Genomic DNA, 24,950 nt, shown 5'->3' with positions numbered 1-24,950 from the left:
TTTGACTCTACTTCCGATCCAGTTCCCTGCTGATGCGCTGGAAAGCAGCAGGTAATGACCCAAGTCCAGAACACCTGCCGCTCACATGGGAGATTTTGGATGGAGTTTCTGGTTCCTGGCTTCAGCTTCCCCAGCCCAGGCTGTTGTGGTGATTTATGGAGTAAACCAGCAGGTGGGAGATAAGCTCTCTCTACATACACACAAATTCTTATTACATGGGAAAAAATCTACAGATTGCACTTTTGTTTTGAACTGAAATAAGCTTATCGTTTAATTCCACTTTCCACAAATTCTTTGAAGTACCCTCATGCACAAAGGAAACAAGCTGTTTCCAGTGCCAGCCCAGGGGGCAATGCCAGCCCAGAGGGCAGTGCCAGCCCAGGGGGCAGTGCCAGCCGGGGAGTCAGATTCTGAGCTGCAGGTCTTCCCTCTGTGTCCAGGCACCTCCAGGAACCAGGACAGGTCATGTGGCCCCTTCCTGTGCCAGTCCAGTTTCCTTCTGTCATCTCAGATCAATGGCTCCCCAACAAGTCGCTCAGTCCCCTACTCCTGACTGGACCCATCCTGTTGTTACTTGACTTTGTTGCGTGGCCTGTATCCAAGCCAGGGGCTATGCTCTGGGTGCCAGGCTCCCCGGCAGAATCCCTGCTTAGTGCAGGGAGCAGTCTGGCTGCAACCACTTGCTTCCACTTCACTCTGCACATCACAGACAGTCTGCCTAGATGAGCCACGACCGTGGGCCATGCAAAACTGGCAAGCATTTCACACTAGAGCAAATACAGAGAAAGCAAAATGGCACCACTGCTCCCAGGGCCTGGTTCTAACACATCCTAAATTAATGCAGTGTTGTAGGCACAGGTGAAACCCCCATGCTCCAGCTCCGCCACTGCATCCTGACTTCCCCATGTGGTCAGTTCAGCTGCTGAAGGATCTACCAGGGCTGGCACCATGGCTCCATGAGCAAGCTCACTGATGAAACACTCAAACTCCATATCAGTGCCAACTGTAGTCCAAGTTGCTCAGCTTCTGATCTGGCCAATGCTCCAGGCAAGGCAGGAAAAGATAGACCAAGGGGCCTGGTGCAGTAGCTTAGTGGCTAAAGTCCTCAACTTGCATGTGCTGGGATCCCATATGGATGCCAGGTCTAGTCCCAGTGGCCCCACTTCCCATCCAGCTCCCTGCTTGTGCCCTGGGAAAGCAATCGAGGACAGCCCTAAGCCTTGGGACTCTGCATCCGGGTGGGAGACCTGGAAGAGCTCCTGACTCCAGGTTTCAGGTCAGCTCAGCTCCTTCCATTGTGGACACTTGGGGAGTTAACCAGCAGATAGAATATCTTTTTGTCTTTCTTTCTCTCTGAAAATCTTTCTAATAAAAAAAAATATTAAAAAAAGAAAAAAAAAAAAGATGGTGCAAGGACTTGGTCCCCTGCCACCCACATGCAAGACCAGGATGGAGTGTCTGGCTCCTAGCCTTGGTCTGACCAGTCCCAGACATGGCGTTCATTGGGAAGTGCATCAGCAGATGGAAAGGTCTTTCTGTTTCCCTCCCTGTCACTCTGCAAATGAAATAAATAAAACTCATTTTAAAAATTGCGTAACCATGGAGCACCAATTTTTTTTTAAGCAAATGTGATTATTTTTTGCCTGCTGTTCTGCAAGCAGCCTTTTTTACCTAATGTATTAAATTGGAAATACTGGATGTTAAGGGGGACGTTGAACTTGTGTCCTCTTCCCAGGCGTTGGACCTATCTAAAGCACCTGGATATTTTGTGTGTTTATTATTTAAGATTTGCTGCCTTAGCAGGCGTATATGTAGATAAGTGGCTTACCAGCCCCTTGCTTCACTCCAGCACTGGCCTGCTGTCCCTTACTCTCCCTGGCTGTACCTCCCCCAGCCTCCCATGCCCACTCTAAAGATGCCATGGTCGTGCACATCTACATTTCCAATTAGGACCTGAGTTTCTGGAACTGGCCCTGTGAAGGGAGGGCCCCTGTAAGAAACCTCCTTTCCCCCCAAAGCATGCCAGCAAGGGCAGGAGGCCCCCCTCCCCACTCTGCTGAGAGGCCTCAGGGGGGTGTATTCCTGGCTGACAGCAGGGATGGGGCCCCACAGAGCAAGCCACTCATCAGAGCACACAGGTAATGAGCATTTTGCCAACATATAATCATCAATCACTCAGCACCTGCTGGGGGATGGGGCGCTGTGGCAGAGGGAAGCCTGCCCGTCACAGTCTCACATGGATGTCTGCTAAGTCTCACCTGTGTTCCTGTGGGCTCCACACAACCGTTGTCTAGCTGAAAATAAGAAGACCTTGGGGGTGGGAGATTGAAGAATGAACCCCAGTGTCCTTCTTTCATAAAGGAAAGTTCTGAATAAGAGCTGATAATGGCGAGAAGGGAACACTTGCACTCTGTTGGCAGGAATGGAGATTCACAGTTATTGTGGAAACCAACGTGGAGGTTGATGAAACCACTAGAAACCGAACTCCCCCACGGCCCAGCAGTCCCACTGTTGGGGGTATATCCAAGGGAATGGAATCAGGGTGAGACACCACAACTCCTTTGTTTACTGCAGCACTTCTCGTAAGAGCCAAGATGCAGACAACCTGTGCTTTGCTGTGTGCCAGCCCAGTCGGTCGGGGGCAGGCTGGGCAGCAGATGCACAGTACGGTCAGGCAGGAGGAGTGCGTTCTAGTGATGCCAGAGGGTTATGCCATCGCTTGGGGCATCCCATAATAGAGTGGTTCAGGTCCTGGTTACTCCACTTCTCCCTCTTCCTGCTAGTATGTCTGAAATGACAGCTGATGGCCCAAGCACTTGGCTTCCTGCCATCCATGTGGAGGTCCAAATGAACTTCCTGGTTTTGACCTGGCCTAACCCTACCTGTTGTGGACATTGGGGAATGAATCAGAGAATAGAAAATCTTTCTCCTGATTCTCTCTCTTCTTCCTTCCTCCCTCTTTATCACTCTGTATTTAAAATAAATAAATCTAAGTTACAAAAATATTTTGAGGGCCCGGCGCGGTGGCACAAATGGTTAAGGTCCTCACCTTGCATGCCCAGGATCCCATATGGGCGCCGGTTCTAATCCCGGCAGCCCCGCTTCCCTTCCAGCTCCCTGCCTGTGGCCCGGGAAAGCAGTCAAGGACGGCCCAAAGCTTTGGGACCCTGCACCCGTGTGGGAGACCCGGAAGAGGCTCCTGGCTTCGGATCGGCATAGTATTGGCCGTTGCGCTCACTTGGGGAGTGAATCATCGGACGGAAGATCTTCTCTGTCTCTCCTCTCTGTATATCCGTCTTTCCAATAAGAAAATAATAAAAATAAATCTTAAAAAATTTTTTTGAATGTTCTTACCACAAAGAAATCAATTGTCAATGTTTAAGGTATTGGATATGCTGTTTACATGGATTTTATCAATATCTAATGTGTGCATGTATTGAAGTACCATTTCAAACCCCATACATATGTGCATTTATAATGTGCCAATCAGAAATAAAATATACAAAGAATGAGCCCTGGTGTTGGGGTCAGGAGTGCCAGCCCTGGGCATCTCTCATGCTTGTAAACTGAGGGTGGCAGTTGTCACTGCTCTGGCCATGCCTTGGGGTTCCAAGAGGCCAGAATGATGAAGGGAACAGCCAAGGACCGGCAGCCTGGATGGGAGCGTCACAGCCACGAAGGCTTCTTAGAGAGCCCTAGAGTGGCCTGAGAGCCACTGGGCCTGGGCCTGCCTGTTTCCAAGGGGAACACTGCAGGGGACACATTGGTTGCCAGGAGCAGGCTCACAGGACTGCCCAGTGTAGTGGTCCCAGAAATGTGTAGTCAGGAAAAAGTCCCCTGTCATGGTGTCACCAGCCTTCCCAGAGAACCCCATGATGCCAAAGAATGGACAGGGGCATCCCTAGACAGATTAAAATAATCCTTGAGGGGAAGGTGCTGTGGCATAACAAGTTAAGTTGCCACCTACCATGTCAGCATCCCATACGGGTGTGGGTTTAAGTCCTGGCTGTTACACTCCTGATCCAGCTCCCTGCTAATGCATCTGATCAATCATGTTGGGATGAGGGGGCCTTGAGTAACAGCCTGGACCATGTGGAATTTATTCTGTGAGGACTGCCGGGGCCAGCTGTGCATTTTACCCGGTTCAGCTGCTTTCCACTTAGAAGACCTTAGAAAGGGAGGAGTGTGGGTTTTCTCTTGCATAGCAGAGGTGTGCTTTGTGGGGGTGGGGAGGCAGGGAGGAATGGAGCTCCCTATGCCCCCAGAACAAGTTACACACAGCCCAGCCTGTTAGCTAAGGTCCTCTGCAGTTGAGCGTGACCCCATATGACCGAGCCAACACATAACTGCAAGAAGCCAGTTTCGGATGGTCTGGATGAGTATGTCCCGGGAGTTCCCGAGAACAACACCATGGCCTTCCCTTCCAAACTACAGCTTGCTTTATGGCTTCCTTGGCAGTGGCACTTCCATGTCTGCTTCTATACCCCCAGAAGTGTGGTGCTCACTGCACACCAGTGCCCTGAGACATGGCTGCCAAGAAATAGGGTCTGACCCCTCCAAACCTCTCATTGAGGTTCGATTCCTCTGTGAGGGTTGAAGCGGGTGAGAGTGTAACGGGATGCCAAGTGCAGAGCTGGGGCCATGGGAGTCTAGCAGGGTCAGCTGAGGTTCCCAGCACTGTGGCCCCAGGACTCGCCCAAAGAGGCCAGCACTGACCCACTTGTGCCATTTCTCGCCATGGGACTGCATGCCTCCTCTGCACTCTGCCAGCAAGAAGGGTATCACTGGGCATGGTCCCTTGATCTTGAGCCTGAATCAAGAGCCCAAATCAGTTTCTTTCCTTGATAACTCACCCAGTCTGCAGTGTTATTAGGAATTGAAAACACTCAGGCAGATGACCTGAGGGACTGGCTCGTCCCAGAGCCTTGGAGGGAGACACTAAGCCTGCACAGCACCCCCCTCGAGGGCCACAAATGTGCTTTTCTAATCTAATAAAAACAGAGAAGGGGGGTCAGGCCCCGGATGCGGCTCAACCACCCCCATTCTTGTTGTGCCCACCTTCCTGAACCTTGTCTACAAGATCACGGCAGGAAAATGTGCCGAGTGAATACCACCCACACTAAAGACTTAAAAAAATATATATGCATTCAATCATCTTAAATGCTTGGCAGAGAAAGAGATCTCCCATGCGCAGACTGCCTCTCCAAATGCCTGCCTGTCAGGCCTAACGCAGGTTCCCTGAGGGGGGAGGAACCCAGCCTCACCAGCCTCCCCTGCTGCTTCCCACCGCCAGTGCACAGGAGGCTGCCATCAGGTGCAGAGCTGGAACTCGGGCCCAGCCTTCTAACACGCTACACTGGTATCTGAACACGAGGAGTCCCTTCTGCTTGCCTGGGCCCCCTCACAGCCTCACCTAGGGGCTCTTCCATGACACTCCCACCCCCACAGGAACTCAGTTCTCGTCTCTACAGTGATGTCACTGTCAGCTTTCTTCCTGTGTCAATCTTTGTAAAGCATCTGGGATCCTTTCGACACAGAACTATTTATGGAAGCGGATCCATCTGTGGGGGCAGTTCCTGAGATAAGGATGAGCCTCCCAGAGGGCCGCACCATGCCTGTCCTGGCCAGCCATGAACAAGCTCCGAATATCTTGGCAGGAAGCCTCGTGTTGCCCTGCGTTGTGCGCGTTTCTATGGCGGCAGTGTGCGTGGGAGCGCTCACTTCACAGCCCCGCCCCCTAGACCGCGGCAGGGAAAACACACACTCATCGGAACACGCCTGCTGGTGCCTCTGCAGCTTCAGGAAGAGGCAGCTTTGACCGACTGCCCCGTCTCTGGTGTGTGCTTCTCATGGCCTCTGCTGTGGTGGCCACTGAACTCACGGGATTTCTGGGCTCCGCTCCCAGCGCACACCTTCCTGGCCCAGATCCCCCAATCCCATCTCTGTGCCCACGGTGCATTGTAGGATCCGCTTTCAGCTGCCAACAGGCACATTGCTGGATTCTGGGGAACAGGGCAGCTTGGTGGAGCGGGGTTTGGGGTAGAACCCTGGTGTTGGGAGAGCTTTAGGGAAAGGCTATGTGCCTTTATGGGGAAAGTGTCACAGCCACCTGCCTGCTGTCTGGGACAGCTGCAAGAACCCTCCCCCACTCCACCCCACCCCAGGCGGAGGGGCAGCCAAGGCCACCCCTCCTGGTGAGGACGTGTCCTTCAAGGAAAGCAGCACTGGCCAGTAAATACTGAATCATAATTTTTATTTCAAAATGGAAACGTCACTAAACATGCATACACGTTAAAACAATAAAATTTACAATTTTGTTAATTTTTTTTTTTTTGCATAGGACATCATTACAATATAGAATCTATGCCATACAAAATACATACAAAGTTTTATTGGAGCAAGCCAAGGCTGGGAACTGTACAACTATAATACTTCACTGTAGTGATCCAGGAAAGATGAGCCATGGCCTTCAGAAATGTGATGGGGGATGGATTAAAAAAAAAAAAAAAGACAAGAAGAGCAAACATGAGCTTGATGGAAATGGTCTTGGACCCTTGTGTTCTGCCTTGGGATTTTGGCAAACAATTCCAGAGAAGCTCCACCACGGTGTGGGACGGGAAGGGGTCGCCTATATCCAATACACCCGCAGAGGCCATTCCAGGTCTGCCTGGAGCCACACAGCGGGTCCCAAACCTGATCATGCATGCATAGTCTTAGTAAGGAGCTGGCACACACCCCCTACACACCGGGCAGTGGGGGCAGCACTCAGCACCAGGCTGACTTTTCCAGGGTGAGGCCAGGAAGCAAGTCTCCCGCTGGCTCACCCAGGAGGACACCCCCCGACCTGAGTGAGCATGGTAGCATGCTTCTCCGGGGTTGGGACGGGGAGGGCAGGGGACACATTCCGGGAAGGGCTCTGACATCAGCTCCCAGCAGCCCTGCTAATGCTCTGCAAGTAGCCCATCCAGGGGTCCCTGGGGAGCGAACAGGTAGACGGAGCTCCCAGCCCTGGGAGGAGGCTGCACATCTGCCCCTCCCCTGCCTTCCTGTGCCCTCCCCACCCTCTGGAATGTGTGACTGACGTTTGAGGGTTTGGGGGAAGGAGTGCTACTTCTCTCATCCTGTTTATTCTTAAATAAAAGTCAAGTCTTAAAGCTGAAGGAGGGGGAGAGGCCGAGCAGGGCCAAGGGCCCACACTGCAAACCCCCACATCTTGTCGGGGAGGGGCGTCAGCAGGTACCCAGTGTGGCCCCTCTTCCCGTGGGACACGGGGATTCCCACTTCCTGACAAACGCACTCCTTTGACTGAGGAGGACAGGTCAGTGGGCAGGAGGAAGACCAGGCATATATCAGTAGTCAGCTGGACTGTGCTTCCAGATGCTGGGACAATGCCTCTGGAATGAACGTCTAGGGCCAACCTTGGAAGTTTGGAGTTGGATCAGGCATGGGACCAGCTCTTCTCCCCTGGGTACTGTCTTTGATGAAGGACTTTTTCCAAATGAGTTAAAAAAAAAATAACACACACACAAACACACAAAAAACCTACTGTCACACTGTCAGGAGTCAAAATGCTCAGGCCCCAACCAGGAGCCTTCCTGTTGGCTGGGACCCTGCCCTGAACCAGGTCACACAACTGCAACCCTGTTGAGCCCATCCTAGCACCTGCTCTGGCAAGAATACTGGGCTGAGGGCAGGCGAAAGAATGGGGCAAAGATCTCGAATGGAGACCCCAGTCCTGCTGCCCTTCACCTGGGGCCTCTGCCCATGTCCATCTCTGGACCACCTTCCCCAGGCCTAGCTGGCCGTGGGCCACGGTGAGGTCCGCGGTCACCAGAGTGCACACGTTTGCACCTTGAGGCTGCACCTGCCCCGATGCATGGCCTCAGAATGAAGGAGCCAGGAGGGTGAAGCTGGAGGAACCCTGTACCCCCAGGGTCCTAGGGAGGTGCTGAGGCAGGACGCCCCAGACTGCCTCCCCAGGCCTGTGCTCTCGGCTAGGGCAGCATTGCCCACCCCTACATAGCACCCGGCAGGAGAGGACTACATGTCCAGCTGCATGTGTCGGTATGGCTGTAGGATTCAGTAGGCGTCTGGGGAGCTGGCGGCCAGTCCCGATATGGCTGATGCAAAGAGGGCGCCTCTTGCTGGAGACAGGAGCAGAACGCCAGCCCCATGGTTATGTCAAGTCACTCTGAGGCCTTTGGGGAGGGGGTCTCCCTTCACTTCCAGACCCCTGCTCACATGGCTCCTGGAACTGCAGTCAGTCCCAAAAACCAAGGTTTATATTTCCACCACTGTTTCTAAAAACCCTATGGCTTCCTTAATCCCACCGAAACTGGCAAGCATGGCCATAAACCACACAAAAATGAAAAGACCCTGAAATGGACCCAGGCTGGGAAGACATCCCGCATCCTAGAAGGCACCCTTCTCGGGATGAGATGGGAACTTGCCGGTGGGCTGAGCCTGAGATCCGCGGGTCCCCACCTGGTCCCCGCCCAGGGAGGGTTTCCACTCCTGGATGACGCAGATGGGAATGCCTCCTGTCCACCTGGGTGCCCTGCCTCCCGTTTCTCAGGAGGGCGCTGAGAACCTGCCCGCTAATGAGAACCACTTTGGGAATGAAGACACGTTCATTTGCCAAAAATAGCCAACAACGCCTGCATATTTCTGTTTTAAGGCAATGTTACCCTTCCATCTATCAGACGGAACAGCCCTGGGTCATTTAGAGGAAAAAATTAAATTAAGTGCTCTCTTTGGAAACAGCCGACGCCCACCTTTCCCCCCACCCCCCACCCCTGCTCTAAAGCAAACCTGCTCATTTTTATTCCAAGATGACTGGATTTAGAGTCCTTTTACCTCTTCTATGCAGGCAGATGTGGAGCTTGAAAACCTCCCAGGGTGACATGGGGAGCGCTTCCCCTCCCCTCCCCTCCCCCCACCCCGCGCCCCAGGGTGCTCTGCCCACCTCCTGGAACACCCTGCACCCTCTCTCTGCCTTCGGAACCCGGGGTGGCGAGTGCACCAAAGGACTTTGGAATAAAATTCCTGAACCTGGAATGTGAATTCCTGAGACGTGAAATGTATTCAGAGTGTGGCTTCACTCTGGAACCCAAGTACCCAGGGCTCTCTCAGGCGAGGTCCCTGCTTCCTAAGCTACCTTCTCCCTCTCCCCCAGGCCACACACAGCCATCAGGACAGCCAGGCACGTGGCCAGCATAGGGCTTCCCCCCTCCCCAGCACCCCCACCAGTGCAGGAACAATCCACGGCCCAGCTCAGGAGCCCTCACGCATCCGGGACATCAGCCGACCCCAGCTGGCACACACGGCACCTCAAGGACAGTGCTCAGCACGACGCTGCTCTTCCTCCCCTCCCACAGCTGTGCACACAGGACATCCATCCACTGGAGTCACTCCCAAGCAGTGGCCAGGAGCCGCAGGGGGCCTGCACGCCAGGCCATGGGAGGGCCAGAGTAGAAGCAAGTTGGCCACCACCAAGGCACTCTGGGCCCAGGAAGCCCACCTATGGTCCTTTGAGGTTCCAAGGGCAACCCCTCACCCAAATGAGGAGAGGTCTCTGCAAGATAGCCCAAGTCTGTCCCACCCCCTCCCCCTCACATACACACACACACACACACACACACAGAATCCTGGGCCTGTGTTCACACACCCCAGTGCTCCCTGACAAGGGGAGGATAGGCCTGGGCCACAGGGACAGGGTGGCCATCCCAGGGCCCCGGAGAGCTCACTGGGGCATGACGAGATGGAGCTGCGCAGGCCATAAGTCAGCCCCGCACAAGTCTGGGCCGGGTGCTCCTTGTCCCTCAGCAGGAGCAGGTGGTGCAGCCTAGGCCTCCCAGGCAGGGCGTGGAGAAGCTGGGACACGCAGGGTCTAGGAAAGCGCTCCCTAGAGTCCTCACTGTTCCCGCGGCTCCCGGAACAGCCATGGCACCGTACTGGCAGAGTCCCTGGTCACAATGCTCTGGTCTGCCATTGCAGGACAGTCTGTGAAGTCCCCCAGCTACCCAACTGCCAGCTTTCTGTGTACACACCGAGCCGGCCCACGGGTATCATCCACAGAGCTCAGGGTCTGGACACGCCCGGGGCTCTGCCTGACACCTGTGCCCACGACTACAGGCCCCAGGCTCCATTTTCCGGCCGGACAACAGGGTACAGTATCCGGGGGTGGGGTGGGGTGGCCTCAGGTGCCTTCTGCAAGGACAGAGCTCGCGGCTCTGGGCAGGTGTAGCCCAGCTGCTGTCTCCTGCCAGGCTGGTACAATGCTGTGCCTGATCAGGCTGGTCTGTCTGATTCCAGTTCTTCCAAGATGACGCTGGCAAAGCTCCTGGAGGCGAGGAGGGAGTCAGGCTCCCTGCACAGTCCCCCGCAACCTGAAACCAACACACATAGGGGTGCTCCTTTGGCCTGTCACAGCTTGAGGCATCCCCCCTGAAGTGGCCCATCCTTTGGAGACACCTGCACCTTGGGTGTCTGGTCAGGTCTGGGCAGGGCAGGGAGCGGGGAAGCCAGGCCTCACTGCTTACGAATCTGTCAGAGAAGCACAAATGTCCGTGACCCCTGCGCCACTTGGCCAGCTCTGTCCTCACAGAAAACTCCAGAGTGCAAATCTATGTACAGAGTAAGGCGCCAGGAAGGGGTGTCCTCACTGACCTCGTGCGTGGACCGCGTCCATCCCTGAGAAAGGGGTTCAACACCGCTGAATCTCAACTTCATGGGTACATACGTCTGTTGTGCAACTTGTGAATGGTATTTTTGGACATTTTTCATTGTATTTTTTTCTTTTTTTTTTTAAAAAACAAACAAACAAACTGACTTTGACACCTGAGGTGAAGAAAAGTGTTTCTCAAGGACTTTTTTTTCTCCTAAATTCGTTCCTTCTCTTATCACAAAAGGACAGGACGGGCCTGACAGCGGAGGCCTTGTGACAGGGGTGGGCAGGAGGGCGTGCGGGGTGGCCTCATGGTGAGCTGGCCGGGCTGATGGTGGGGCTGCTGGCATCTGAGCGGCTGTAGTCGCTGAGTGAGCCGGTCCGCGAGCCCCCGCCACGCCGCTGCAGCATGCCCGGGTGGAAGTTGGCGTGGCGGCGTGCGTGCTTGGTCAGGTGGTCGCTACGCATGAAGCGCTTCTCACAGATGGGACAGCTGAACTTCTTCTCGCCAGTGTGCGTGCGGTAGTGCCGCGCCAACTCGTCGGAGCGTGCAAACTTCTTGTTGCAGTCCTGCCAGCTGCAGGCAAAGGGTCGTTCACCTGTAGGTGACAGGGGCACACAATGTCAGCCGGTCTCACCTGGTTCCCTTCACAAGCTCCAACTCCTCGCACCTCCCGGTCTCGCATGCCCCACCTGTGTCAACCCCTCTCCCACCAAATGCTGAAGCAATGGCAGCTGCCAGGGGGTGGGCATTTAGGTCCCCGGCAGTGGACTCCCAGGAAGTAGACCACAAAGGGCGCTGCCCACAAGAGTCCTGTACCTGGGCACAAGGACCTAGGAATCCTTGCAGGGTAGGATAAAACAACAATCCCCAAACTCCAGCACTGGCAGAGCTCAGCCCTGACCCCTTTTCCAGGCTGACATTTCCAGGGCCTGACTTCACTGAGGAACTGTCCTGCTGTTCCTCTCTTAGCCAAGCACCAACCCGGCCAGGCAGCGGTGGTCAGAAGCCCCAAGGGGGGGGCGGGGCTGCATGGTGACTGATCCATGCAGAGGCTCACAGTTCCCTGTGCCTGTGCTGGAGGCGGGGACAGGTGGGGAAAGGAACAGAATGTGGCAGGCAGGGGGTGGGGAGTTAAGAGGTAGTGAAGGGGGCTCCAACAGATCCCTCCTCCCTCTGGGGTGGTGAAGGGGTAACAATGGGATCTTGCCTCCAACCTCTGCCATTCTTTACACGGGGCAAGGACAGGGCAGCTTTTTACCCAAACTCTGAACCACAATGGTGACACCCACTGCTCAAAAACCAGTTGAGGGCTCCAGTGCCCCAAGACATAACCCACTGGCACTAGGAACAGCCACCTGCCCCATCCCATGCCCTTCTGCTCACATCCTTCAGCATGACCCACCCATGCCCAGCGCAGGAATTGCCCCCCTCTGCCCACTTTAAATAGAGACAGATGATCGCGGGTGGCCCAACAGCTGAGGAAGACCAGCGGTGTGGGACGGAAAGAGCTAAAGCAGCAGAGGCACCAACTCCGGAGGAAAAGGGATGACGTCAGAAACACAAGAGCACATCAGCCTCAAGTTCGAATCCATTTCCTCAGAGTGACTAGAGGCAGAACTTGATGCATAAAGCAAACAGGATACCATTAAGAAGTAAGCTCAGACAACAAAAACATAGCAGTTGGAAACTGAAAATCTTCTTGCTGTCCCTTCCCCCCCTACAAAAATTCCATGGAAAATCTAGGAATACACTCAAGGAAAAAAACATCCCAGAAAAACAGAACCAAAAGCAGTAGCAGCCAATATGTGAATGCCACATGTTCTGTCTCCTTAGCCTGCTGACAGCCACTCTGCTGACAGACTCCACGTTTGGGGAAGGGACTTGAAACCATGCAGCCACCATGTTCCAAAACTGTGTGACAATTACAGACAGAGAGAGCCAGTCCGAGGAACTTAACACCTCTCCAACTGGAGCATCTACGGAGGAAACCAGAAGAGAGGTCACCACAGAATGAACAGGAAGACAGGAGGCTTGCCTGGGAAGGCTTGGAGTGGAGGTGGGCAGATGAGTGATGAAAGGCCCTTGTTCCCAGAGATTCTGAGATGCCAGCACTCCAAGGAAAAAACAAGAGCACCCAAAACTTGGCAGAGAGGAAAAGAGGGAAACTCCAGGTCACATGTGTGCGGACCAAGGCCTTCCAAGTTCATGACTTACAGATTCCAGTAACAGCAAAAGGAAACCAGGAAGCCAGGGTTGAGTGACCGGTGTCAAAGTGGCACTGGGGGACAAAAGTCAAGCAGAGGCCTGAGAGACCGTGGGAACAAAACTTCTGGGCACCAGAGCATCCAATCAAAGACACTGGCTGAACTTCACCATGCAAGGAAGGCACCTGACTGTTTTTCGTTTTGAAGGGGGGGAAAAAAAGAAGCGATGAGAAACTCCAGGAAAAACAGAAGAAAATTATAGTCCGAATCAGAGTAGACTGAAATGCCACATGAGTATGAGTTACCGGTGAAATGAGCAAGTGGTGTCCTATTATTTATCCTTCATAACAATCCCATGAGATGGTAGAAAGAAATGTAATCCTAGCACAGGCCCAGGCAGACAAACCATAGTCATGGTCATATAATCCCTAGCTCCAGTTGTCAATCTTATATACTAAACATATGCAACTGACCCCAGCCAGCCCTGGCAGAGCAGTGTTGAGGGAAAAGCAGGAAGACACTTACACAATGTACAACCAAACGAATTATCGTGTGAGCAACAGAGGGTGAGAGCTACCAGCATAATCAACAACAGTCAAAGAGAGAAGTGCTTTGTAGAGTGGCACAGTCTGGGAGAAGGGTGCCCTAGGTTGGAAGCTCTTCCATGTTATGATTCTTCATTTTAAAAAATCAAATGTTGATTTTTTTATTAGCAAGAAAAAAGACTGTTTAAATAGACTTCTTTATCTAGCCCAACATATCCCAAATCATTTTCAAAAGAAAACTTCAGTATTAGTTCCAGGAAAGGTAAAAACGTTTGACAACTGTCACATGGGGACTCCGCCCTTGCAGACTCAAGACGTACGTGGGTGAGCAAAAGCTTTGACTGTGGCAGGGCTCACGGTGTTGGGGACCGAGGTGAGGTAAACCAGAGAGGGTCGAGCCTGTGTCCTCCATGTCTGGGTAGCTCTAGACAGGCCGGTAGCGGTCCCTGCAGAGGAAGTCCCAAACCAGTGAGGGTGACCTTATTCGGAATCAGGGTCTTCCCAGGTGTAACTAGAGGGGGAATGTGGGTGGCGCCCGGGATGTGGAAGGGGAATGCCACAGATCACTGCATCCCCTCAGAGGCTCCAGGGGAGTGAGCTCTGCCGACACATCGGATTCGGACCGCCGGGGCTCCAGGACCCACCAGCATGCTGTCACATGCCACAACAGCACGGGAGGGGGCTGCCCTGGCCCAGCCTCGGAGTGTAGCCACACCAAGTAGCCCTGGCACTGGGCCCAGCATGGCCCCCACATTCACTCCTGCAGTGCTGACAGACTATCATACCATCACCTCCTGGGCCAAGGTAAGACCCGCCTCGCATCCTGTGGCCTTGGGTTCTGGCACAGGGCTTTGTCCTCTCCAGAGTCCTGCCTGTGACCCTGTGAAACATGTGAAATGGGCCAGACAGTGGAAGAGTCGTGCCAGAGGACTGCAGCATCCATGCACATGGCTGCTGGTGCTGGTGCCGGGCAGCCAGAGGGGTGGAGGAAGCAGGCAAACCTAACCCAGCACACACACCAGCAGTGCCATGAGCTTGCTAAGCATGCCTGTACCCAAGGGCTGGCCCTGGGGACACAGTCCTGGCTCAGGGGATGCTTCTGTCAGCCTATTTAAGTAGAAGTAATGACAAACGAACTGGTGCACAGACAGGTCAGGATTTCCACCTGGCAAGGAGCGGCACTGGGGCTGGCCCAGAGATCACCTCTCAGAGACATCTGAGCAGCACCCGAGAGGCCAACAGTGGTGGTGGGGGAATTGCTGCTACTTTTTGGATGACGCCTGAACACAATCTGAAGCCAAGCACACATTCTGACTGTCCAGAGGGGTGATATCATCACACATCCTGCAGCATCTGGAATATTCCACCGCGCTCTTCTGAAAGAGTGGAGTGCAAAGAACGTCACTGTGCATTAAGTTTCCACTGTTCTCCCTCCCCCCAAAGTCTCAGGTAGAGAAACCCTCCAGCTTCACTTTGGAAGCTGCTGTTCTGGGAACTGACCTCAGGGTGGCGTGGCTGAGCTGAGTAAGACCGAGCCACCCGCGACGGTAGGCAGCACCCCACCTTCCAATGCGGGGTGGAGCGGAGCAAGCCCCTGGCACTAAAACCGCATCCCTGCTGCACTCAAGCCCTGTCCCAGGCCTCCTGTCCCACACCCGGCCTCCTGCTGGGAACATAGTCCTGCCAACACAGAGGGATTAATGCAGCTCCGAGAACCTAGGTCCCAAACACAAGGAGCTCCGCCTTCCGGAGCCACTCCAGGTCTGAGAGGCGACTCTCTCAGAAACCAGAAAGCCGAAGACTGCGTGCCTGTGCATGGCGCTGCGGGGTGCCAGGGGTCTTAAGACAACACTGCGGCTCAGACCTTGTGAGAGGAAGCGGGTTGAGGTCAGGCCAGGTGAGATGCAGGGTGGAGGGTGGGGGGCTGGGGTTGGTGCCGGGCCAAGGTGGGGACGGGTCAGTGCAGAGCAGTGTCACTGGAGCGGGGTGGGGAGGGGTGCCGGGAGTGCAGAGCGGCCAGGGAGTGGGGTGGGCAAGGGGAGGGGTCCAAGAGCAGGCCGGGGCGCGCGGTGGGGCGGAGCCGCGAGCACGTGGCACCCAGGCAGGATTACATAAATGTTTCCTGGCGCCGTGGCGAAGAGGCTGCCTAGCCCAGCAAGCAAGTGGCCTGGGCCGACAGCGATTGCCTCATCTTATCAGGGAACACAGCGTCCCACACGCCTCTGGCCCAAGCCACAGGCCGGGCGGAACTGCATGTTCCCTTCCCATAGGCTGTCCAGGAGGAGCGGGAGCAGAGCGCAAGCCCCCTGCCCAGGCCCACCCCTGGACCCTGCGAATTCTCCATAAGGCAGCCAAATGCAAATGCCCCAGGGTCCAAGAGCATGCGCGTTGCACCCGGCTCTAGGCCTGGTCTCAGAACTGGGGCAAGGCACTTCTTAGCCTCCCCTCCCACTTATCTTACAGGACCCAGGTCAGACCCAGCTGCCCTGCTGCACTCCGCCCCACAGGAGAGTGGGCTCTGCTGGCTGTAGCAGCACCTGGCCAGCTGTTGCACAGGTCATTTTGTCTGCCAGCACTGGTGGCCAGTGTGCATGTGTGACTGGGGAAGGGCGTCTTTTCTGACCTGCCCCGGCCCAGCACTAGGCCAGGGCCACGGCAGAGGCCAGAGACACAGGCCTTGAGCTCTGACCAGCCTCTTGTTTGATCTGTGCTCTAGGAAACGGGCTGAGCTCCCGCCTGTGAAAGGGAAATGGGAGGGGGGCCGGAGACAGCAAAGCACACGGATCTCCCAGCTTCACCAAGTGTCCTCGGTGGGCATAGGGAAGCCATGAGAGTGATCCAGAGGGGTAGAGCTGGCCAGTCCTAGGGCCATCCAGATCAGAGTGGCCGTGGGCTCCAGCCTAGGGCCACTCCAACTCCTTCCACAGCCTTCCCTCCCGGGAAGTTCCACCAACTACCAGGAGACCCAGGGGAAAGATGCTGTGATCACCGTGGGCGGGTCCAAAGCCACATCCAGCCCACACATTTTCCTGAAGCAGCTTGGGACCCCGCCCCCACTCACCCGCCTGAGTCCAGGCACTCATCACCCACATGTTCCTTTGCATTGGTCCCACAAGCAAGAGCGGACGGCACCGCGGATGGGACCGCACAGGGAGACAGGTCTGGTGGGGGCCCACCGGGCCTCAGCAGGGCACGCCACCTCAAGGGGCCCTTGGGGCCTGCCACTGTGCACAGGCAAGAAGGCCATCAAATCCCACTGAGTGCGTCAGGACAGCCACATGGCACGCCTTGCCAACGAGTTCAACGTGAGACATCCTTTCGGAACACATGAAGGCACTGTCTTAGAAACCAGGGAGGAAGTCCTTCCTGTGACTCCAAAGTCCAAAGGCCACACAAGAAAAAATCTACACGGCTGATTTTACATCAAAGCATGGAAATACTTGCGTGGATAAAGTCATCGGGAACCAGGGTAAAAGATACAGGAGGCTCAGTTTTTCAAGTAAGATGAAGTAAATTTTCAAAAAGGTAAGTGACAAATTCAAGTAGGGGTTGTGGTGGGGGACCCCCTAGACCGAACTGCTTGCAGCTCCTATACACTAATCAACTGAGAGAGAGCTCCCAGAAAGTAAACACTCGCTGAGAAGACGGGCAGGGCAGTTGGTAAAAAGTGAATCGGCAACATAACTGGCTTTCAGACACCTGAAGAGAGGCTCCGCCACACCTGTCGGGCGGTAAAGCCGGGGAGACTCCCGTCAGACTGGTGGCTACGGGGAAGTGCACCCTGATGTTCCGTGCTGATAGGGACACAAACCGACACATGCTCCAGGAAGGGTACTTTGGCATCACCTGTTGGGAGTACAGAGGCACATGGCCTTTGACCCCGCAACTGAACCCCTGCACACCCAACCAACGGGACCATGTGCATGGTTATTCCACAAAGAAGCCGAAGGCCAACAGTGTCCTTCCACTGGACCCTGATACCAAAATATACATACACACATAAATAAAGCTTTGGAACATACCCATGTCACAGATTATGATGAGAAGGAAGCAAAGTGAGTTCTTGGTGAAGTGGCGTGCAAAGCTCTCCGAGCCTCTGCAGATGTGCTGGGCAGGACTAGAATCCCTGCTTCACTTGGCAAGCCTAAGCAGAGTGTGCCAGGAAATATGCAATCGAGATTTCAAAGGCCACTGATAAAAGATGCTCAGCAAAGGATTAATACAGGCCCGAATTCAAGGGCTCCTTCAGGCAGCTAATACAAAACCCACGTGGGCACTGTCTGTGGCACTGGCTGGGTGGTCAGTGCCGGCAGCCTGCAGGCCGAGTCCATCAACCCACCCAGGCCCTAAATTCAAGGCATGAGAGTCTGAAGGCTGCTAAGGAGTGGGAACTAGGGGCCTTGCCAACTTCTGAGCAAGGGTTCTCACCTTGGTTCGAAAAAAGTAACAAAGGGAAGGAAGCAAAGTAGAGGATGGGCATGGATGGAATGGGGAAAATGGGCCGCACAGTGTGGGAACACCTCCTGCCCTCCCGCACAGCTCCTTGCTCCCCACCCCCAATCCTTACAGAAACAGCCACACCCCAGGTCAGCCCAAGCCTCCAAGGTGAGCAAGACACAGCAGTCAGCTAGCCTCTGGATCAGCCCAACCCCCACCTCCCATCCCCAGGCCCCTGCAGGTGTCCTGGGCTCCTTCTACAACTGAAGAAGGGGCCCCTCCTCTACAGGGCCTTTGGCAACTAGTGTGCCCCACTTCCTCTTCCTGTGTCTCCCCTCCCCATTGCCTTCATTTCCTCCCTTTGGTCTCTCTCATAAAGCATTATGGGTGGGCCTTGCCAGCAGGGGTTCCCACAGGAGGGCACATGTTCCTGGGCTGCCCAGGAGAAGGCCAGTAGCTCTTGCTACCGCAGCCCCTGGGGACCTCAGCAGCCACCAGGTCTCCCAAAGCAGGAGGCTCTGTCTGAGGCCTGCTGGGCATGCAGGTGGAGTGCAAGCAGGCCTTTCAGGAGAGGCCCTGCCTGCTGGGTACTAAGCATCCACCTACCTGGGCGGCCTGGGCTGCAGCAGGCTGGGTCCGGGCTCTGGCTCCACCCACCCACCTCTGCAGCAGCCAGGCTTTCTCCCTGAGAGAGGGTGTGAGGTTTGCAAAAGAACCTAATAAAAGTAGGCTGCTCCTCAGAGCTGGCTTCCTGGAGGAAACATATGGGGTTAAAGATGAGTGAAATACAAAGAAAATGCAGGACAGCTCTGCCTTCTCTAAAGCAGCTGAACTGGAGACAGGAGCTCCAGATGCTCGCAGGGAGCCCAGCTGCCCCAGGCCTCCAACCCACCAGGTGCTTCTCGTGGGCCTCTATTACAGGTGACATACACCCTAGAACTCCTGGAAAGTTCACTGTGCCCAGAGAACAGGCCTGACCCACATGTACCCAGGGACCCTCAAGGCTGAGCAGGAGGCCACCCGTGCCTTCCTGGCTTGAAAAAAAAAAAAATCCGATGGTGCTGTGTAGACAGGAGACAAAGCCCCCGCCCAGTCATGGGCTGGCCCATGTGTCCCTTGGCGCTCACCATCTACCTCCAGGCTTCCTATGCTTCTTACTGTGTCCCTTGCCTGGAGGGAGCATGTTATCCAAACGCGTGACCGACAGGACACAGACCAGGACCTCCCCAGAAACCAAACTTGGGGTGACTTGTTCCTCAACAGCACTGCAGGGAGTCTACGTGCCAAGGCCACTGGGCTCTGTGATGGTGGAGGGCTAGGAAAAGCCAAGGCAAGCTCCCAGGGCAGGGACCCTGGCCCACACCCTGCCTTACTCCCATGGGACCTGATGTGGGGGAGGGGAGAGCCTCGCTCCTGGGTGCCACCACGTCACTGCCTTCATTGGTGTGGGGGACACTGCGGACAAGGGGAGGGGTGGAGAGCTCTCTTGTGTCCTCAAGAGCCACACACAAGGACCTCTTCCCAATAGCTCCACTTTCTCCTCTTACACACACACCCCACCCACGCTCCTGCGCTCTCTGGGCCTGCTCCCTCGGATTCCCCACAGCCCACGCTCTGCAGGTGTGCCCTGTACACTGTTGGGAAAGGTCAGAGGAATCCCACGTCGGCAATGTCATAAAGGTTTTTTTTCCCCCTTCTCCTATGCTCAGGGTTATGAAATACATTTGACAATTTCCATTTCCGGTGACCCTTGAAAAATAGCTGCAGTAAAATACCGACAGTTGCTGCCGGCAGAAGGCCAGAAGCCACTCCAGACAGGGCTCTGGATTCCCTGCCTCCCTCCTTCTCTCACGCCCTGCCCCTTGTGCCCATGATGGGAGCCATGGACAGGTGTTCCTGTCCCTGACCCTGGGGTTGCTGCATGCCAAGGCTTCTCTCGGTGGCTGATGCTATCAGAGGAGCCCTGGGTTTAACCCAAAGGGCCAACATGCCCATGTGTTGCTTCTGTGCTATGTTTCAGCTTTATTTATTTGAAAGACAGAATTAAAGAGAGGGAGAGTCAGAGATCCTTTCTTTTCTGGTTTAATTCCCACATGGCTGAAGGAGCCAGCACTGGGCCAGGCCAAAGCTACGAGCCTGGAACTCCATCCAGTTCCCCCACATGGGATGACAGGGGTTAGAGGCGCAAGCAGGGAACTGGGTGGAAATGGAGCAGCCAGTGCTCTGCACAGCTGCTTAACCCACTGTGCCAGATGCCAGCCCCTTTGCTCTGGAGGCTCCCTCTCAGCCAGAAGACAATTGCTGGAGCAGAGTGGAGGGAAAGAAGTATTTCCAGACCCAACCCCATCCCTGTACAAACTGGGAGATGGAGGTTGTCCTGCTAAGGAATCCTGTTCTGGGCACCGCAATGGGACTGCTGCATGGGGACACTGAGCCGACAGCCGTGCGCAGGCCAGGGAGGACGGCTCAACCACCCTTCTCAGGGTCTGTCTGCAACACCAAAGCAAAGCACAGAAACAAGATCCTGGGATCCACACTTCAGGAGTCAGGCTTAATTATTCAATTAAATTTTTAAAATCTGAGGTTGATTAGAAAACAAAGTGATTGCAGCTGCTTTACAGACTATACAAAGGACCTGTAAATCTCAACAATAAGCATACATCCAACTCAGAAAATGAACAGGGGCTGGCGTTCATGGGTAAAGCAGCCACCTGCAACGCTGGCGTCCCAAATGGGCACGGGTTTGAGTCCTGGCTGTCTCACTTCAGATCCATCCCCTGCTAGTGTGCCTAAAAAAGCAGCGGAAGATGATGGGAGATTCAGATGAAACTCCTGGCTCCAACCTGACAATTCAGGAGAGTGAACAAGGGCTGGAAGATCTGTCTCTTCTTCTAACTCTACTGTTCAAATAAGTACATGAATCTTTACGCAGATAAACAAAAGATCTGAACATCTAACTGAAGAAGGAGAACACACGAGGTCCTGTGTGAAAAGGCGCTGTCGCCAGCCATCGCAAGCTGCAGGAGAGGTCTCTCGCAGGTCACCATGCGCAGGTAAAGACAGAGAACACCCAGCACCTGAGGCTGGCGGGGCAGCCGCACCCTTGCACTCCTGCAGAGTAGAAGCACTGCAGCATACTTTGGAAGATGGCTTGGCAGTTTCTTATGAAGTTAAATAGAGACTTAGTATACAACCCATTCTCATTACTCAGCAATGACCAAACTGAAAAATTACATTCACACAGAAGCCTGTATGCAAATGCTTCTAGCAACTGTATTCACAGGAATCAGAAACTGAGAGCAAACACTACAGATGCTCATCCACACAATGGAACGCTAATCATAACAAGGATGAAGTTACTGACTCATACAAGATGGAGGGATCTTCAGATCTTTCCTTAAAATACTGATTTATTATCTGTAAGAGTTACGCATAGATGGGCAAACAGAGAGATGTTTTGTCTGCTGGCTCACCCCTCAATGACTGCAACCCTAGGGATGTACCAGGCTGAAGCCAAGAACTTTATTCAGGTTTCTTATACAGGCAGCAAGGGTCCAACACTTGAGCCATCTTCCGCCACTTTCCCCAGGACATTAACAAGGAGCTGGACTGGAAGTAGAGCAGCCAGGATACAAACCTGACCCAGAGGTGGTGGCTTCATCTGCTATGCCAACACCATCCCCAAGATTCAAAAGCTTAAACAAATTCTGCTATGTTAAAGCAACAGATTCACAGCACCCACATCTTGGATTCTATTCCTTTTTCCAATGAGAAGAACTGGGGTCCTGGGAAAATGGGCTAACCCCAAGTCTGGGGTAGAAAAAAAACACAAAACAAGCCCAAAATGTCTTGTGATGCCAGCAAGTGGGTCGTAGACAAAAGACAAAATGAGGGGGTGCCAAGGCTCAGACATCAGCAGGCTAAATCATGTGGATTTCACCTTCCACAAACAAGCAGTACTGAGTACAACATGTCATCTCTGTCATCTGTTTCCGCCAAAGATCCATAGGCCCCACTCACTCTAAGCAGGGCTGTGTTCTGATGCTGTAGGGATGACAGGCATCATGTATCCAGAGGATGGACAAATGGAACTTTCCTTGGCTGGTATACTGCAGTCAGGTCCTCCCTTGCGATGCCAACCAGCCCCGTGGTCACTCAGTAGGGTGGGGGTGTACTCGACACGCAATATTTTCTGCTTACAGTGCGGACACAACCCCATAAAGAGTGAAACTCTACAGCAGAGCAGGCAACCTCATGACTTTCTACAATGTGCCCCTCAAACACTTAGCAGGATGAGGGAGATAGCAAGGCTGGAAGAGGGGGAAGGCCCTGCTTCTTAGACTGAATGACACAGCCGCAGCCCCCTGTCTTCTCAGAGCAGTCACTGTGGCAGAGAGCTTTAGACTGGTGCAAGGTCAGGCAGCCTCCCAAAGCGGAGCTCCCCAGTACCCTGGTTCTCTCTCTGTGGGAAACACCTGGCAAAAAGAGCCCAGCATGTCACCCCATTTCTGTAGTCAGGGTCTGGCCCTTTGGGTAGCTGGACAGGGGACAATGGAGAGAGTCCTTGGCGTGCGCCCCCACCAGAGAGGCAGACCTGAGAGCAGGAAGAGGCACTGAGAGGAAGCAGACCCAGGCAGGAAAAGAAACACACGGAGGTAGTATTGTGATCCCTAGATAGACCCAGCTCAGCGTGGAAAGCACGCGAGCCACCTTAAGAGAAGCAGCTCCCCCAAACCAGAGCAAGAGGAGAGAGATGGGAAACACAGTGGAGTGTGGCTGGGCAGTTCCATGCAACCCCGCACCACAGTCCTAGGGCCCAGTCCAGATGAGATGGGGAGTCTGTTCGCCTCCTGAGCCCAGAACTGGGCCAGATCAGGGCACTTCCTGACTCATATGAGCCCCACAAGGCCCCTTCTGGGCTGCTCCAGGGCAAGCCTCATCAAAGGGTGCCAGCCAAGGAAAGGAGCCTGGATGACAGACAACCAACCCCAGCAGACAACATATAAGCCACACATAGCTATGGGGTGGGGGCAAGTGACAACAGCACCACCTGCACAAGAAAGGCACCTATGGGGGCTGGCACATCCCATATGGATGAGGTTTCAAGTCCTGGCTGCTCCACTTCAGATCCAGCTCCCTGTTGATGGGCCTGGAAAGGCAGTGGAGGGTGGCTCAAGGCCTCAGGCCCCTGTACCTACATAGGAGACCTGGAAGAAGCTCCTTGCTCTGGGCTTCGGATTGGCCCAGCTCTGACTGCTGTGGTCATTTGGGCAATGAACCAGTAAAAAGAAGATCTCTTAGACTTTCCTTCTCTCTTTGTATTGTAACTCTGCCTTTCAAATTAAATAAATCATAACAAAAACCAAAAAGACAAACAGCTATGGATTCTCAAGGAAAGCATAAAGCCAAGGCCACCTGCACGCAGCGTTTGCTTGGTGAAGATCTCGGAGATACTGAAAGATGACCATCCTAAGTGTGCTGTTAGCACATAACGGGGAGGGGGGAGGGGGGAGGGACATTGCCCCCAGTTGCCATCAGTGAAATCAAGAGAAACACCCAGAACCCAAAACATTGAGATGAGCCCCTGACCCTTGCAGAGAAGGGGCAAGGGAAAGGCCCAGCAAGCAGGTACCATCACCACACGTCCTCCCTCATACACGTGTCCACAAATAAGAGGTGGTTGTGACGTTCTGGACAGGCCAGCCCTGCCCTAGGGCACCCTCGCCCTGCTCCAGGGCACCCTCCTTCCCATCCCCCACCTCCACACATACAAGTGGTGATGACACCAGCTCCTCTGCTCCCAGGGGAGCGGTGAGCACAAGGGCTCCACCCTGACAGAAAGGCCACTGCCTGGCTGCCTTCCTGTTCCCACAGAGGGCAGGGGGAGGGCCCCTCACACCTTTTGATGCTGGCTCTGGGCCACCACCCTTACCTACTGCTACAGTGGGCAGAATTGGGCAGTGCTAAGACACTCATGGATAAAACCATAGAGTGTGGGGGACTGCCTACAAAACAGTGGGCAGGTGGTGAGGGGGTGGGGGTGGGAGTGCATGCGGAGCCAGCAGGCAGCGATGAGAGCAGACTGCAGCCAGGGCAGAGCAGGTACCAGGCACACACACAACAGCAGTTTTAGAACCACACAGGGCAGGGACCCACCTATGGCTCCTTTTCCTTGAGCTTTCAAAGTTTGCTGGCTGCCCCTTGTGGTTAGAGCAGGGGTCCCTCCCAATGGTCTGGGCCTAGTGTGCTGCCTCCACCATTGCCCTCCACCCACTCGGCCCACCTGGGGCCTGGTGCTCACCCCCATGGCTGACACAGCTGTGCCAGGCTGCCTGTCTCCTGGCCTCAAAGCTCAGACCCACTGCTGAGGTGCTATCTGGGGGTTCAGGGGAGGGACTTCCAGGAGTCTGAGCTAGGCAGAGTCACGCGGGGACACATTTTTCCTGGAAGTCCTGGTTTCTGCCTAAAAGTAGAAGCGAATGCAGAGAGGAGTCCCTGTCCTCCTCCCCTCCATGCAGGATCCCTGGAGAGAGGGGGTCAGGGGATCCCCATACTCACGCCCAGACCCTCTCCGTCAGGGCCAGGTGGCTGAGAGCTGCTCCCTCCCCCACCAGATTACAGTGGCAGCTAGGGCCACCACCACCCCCAGCTGTCCCCCCCCTCCTGCCCCCCACCCGTAGCTATTCTTGGTCTGTGTCTCCCGTTGGGGGGAGGGGAGATACGGGTAGAAATGATCAGAGGCTAAAATTAGCAAACGGCAAACAACTGAGGCTGGGAGGAATCCGAGGTCGGCTGAGGACAACAGTTTGTTCTCTGTGGGCCGGAGTGGTTTAGCAATAAAAGGAATTGAAAATGAAAACAGATCTGGAAGCAGCCCAACCCCTGCAGGGACCAGGCCAGATGGCAGGGACTTAGCCCAGCCTGAGAGTCCCCCAGAGTGCCACCCCTCTTAGCAAGGGGGACTCTGACAGCCAGGGACACCCCGTCAAGGGCACCTACAGTGAGGAGCAGGACTGGAGGAGAGTGTCCCCAAGCACTGACCAATGACTGTGTTTGGTCCTGAGGGTTGCAAGCCCTTGTGCTGGTAACCACTG

The 24,950-nt window shown here is 54.6% G+C and overlaps 2 protein-coding genes across 2 annotated transcripts in view; both read right to left on the bottom strand.

The window, feature by feature from the left end:
- Nucleotides 1–9,944, bottom strand: part of LOC121149348 — a 34,275-nt gene extending 24,331 nt beyond the window's left edge. Inside the window, exon 1 of the mRNA XM_040969909.1 lies at nt 9,918–9,944. Within this exon, the coding sequence (XP_040825843.1) occupies nt 9,918–9,944 (27 nt within the window). The remainder of the gene's footprint in view (nt 1–9,917) is intronic.
- The window catches only part of KLF13 (Kruppel like factor 13), a 38,199-nt gene continuing 19,485 nt past the window's right edge, over nt 6,237–24,950 (bottom strand). The window contains exon 2 of the mRNA XM_040969719.1: nt 6,237–11,265. Coding sequence (XP_040825653.1) covers nt 10,976–11,265 — 290 coding nt within the window. The 3' untranslated portion in view covers nt 6,237–10,975. The remainder of the gene's footprint in view (nt 11,266–24,950) is intronic.

This window comes from Ochotona curzoniae, unplaced genomic scaffold (assembly GCF_017591425.1).
Source record: "Ochotona curzoniae isolate NIBS_2020 unplaced genomic scaffold, NIBS_Ocur_1.0 scaffold_4701, whole genome shotgun sequence".
NCBI classification, from domain to species: domain Eukaryota; kingdom Metazoa; phylum Chordata; class Mammalia; order Lagomorpha; family Ochotonidae; genus Ochotona; species Ochotona curzoniae.
This window is presented reverse-complemented; position numbering and strand designations above follow the sequence as displayed.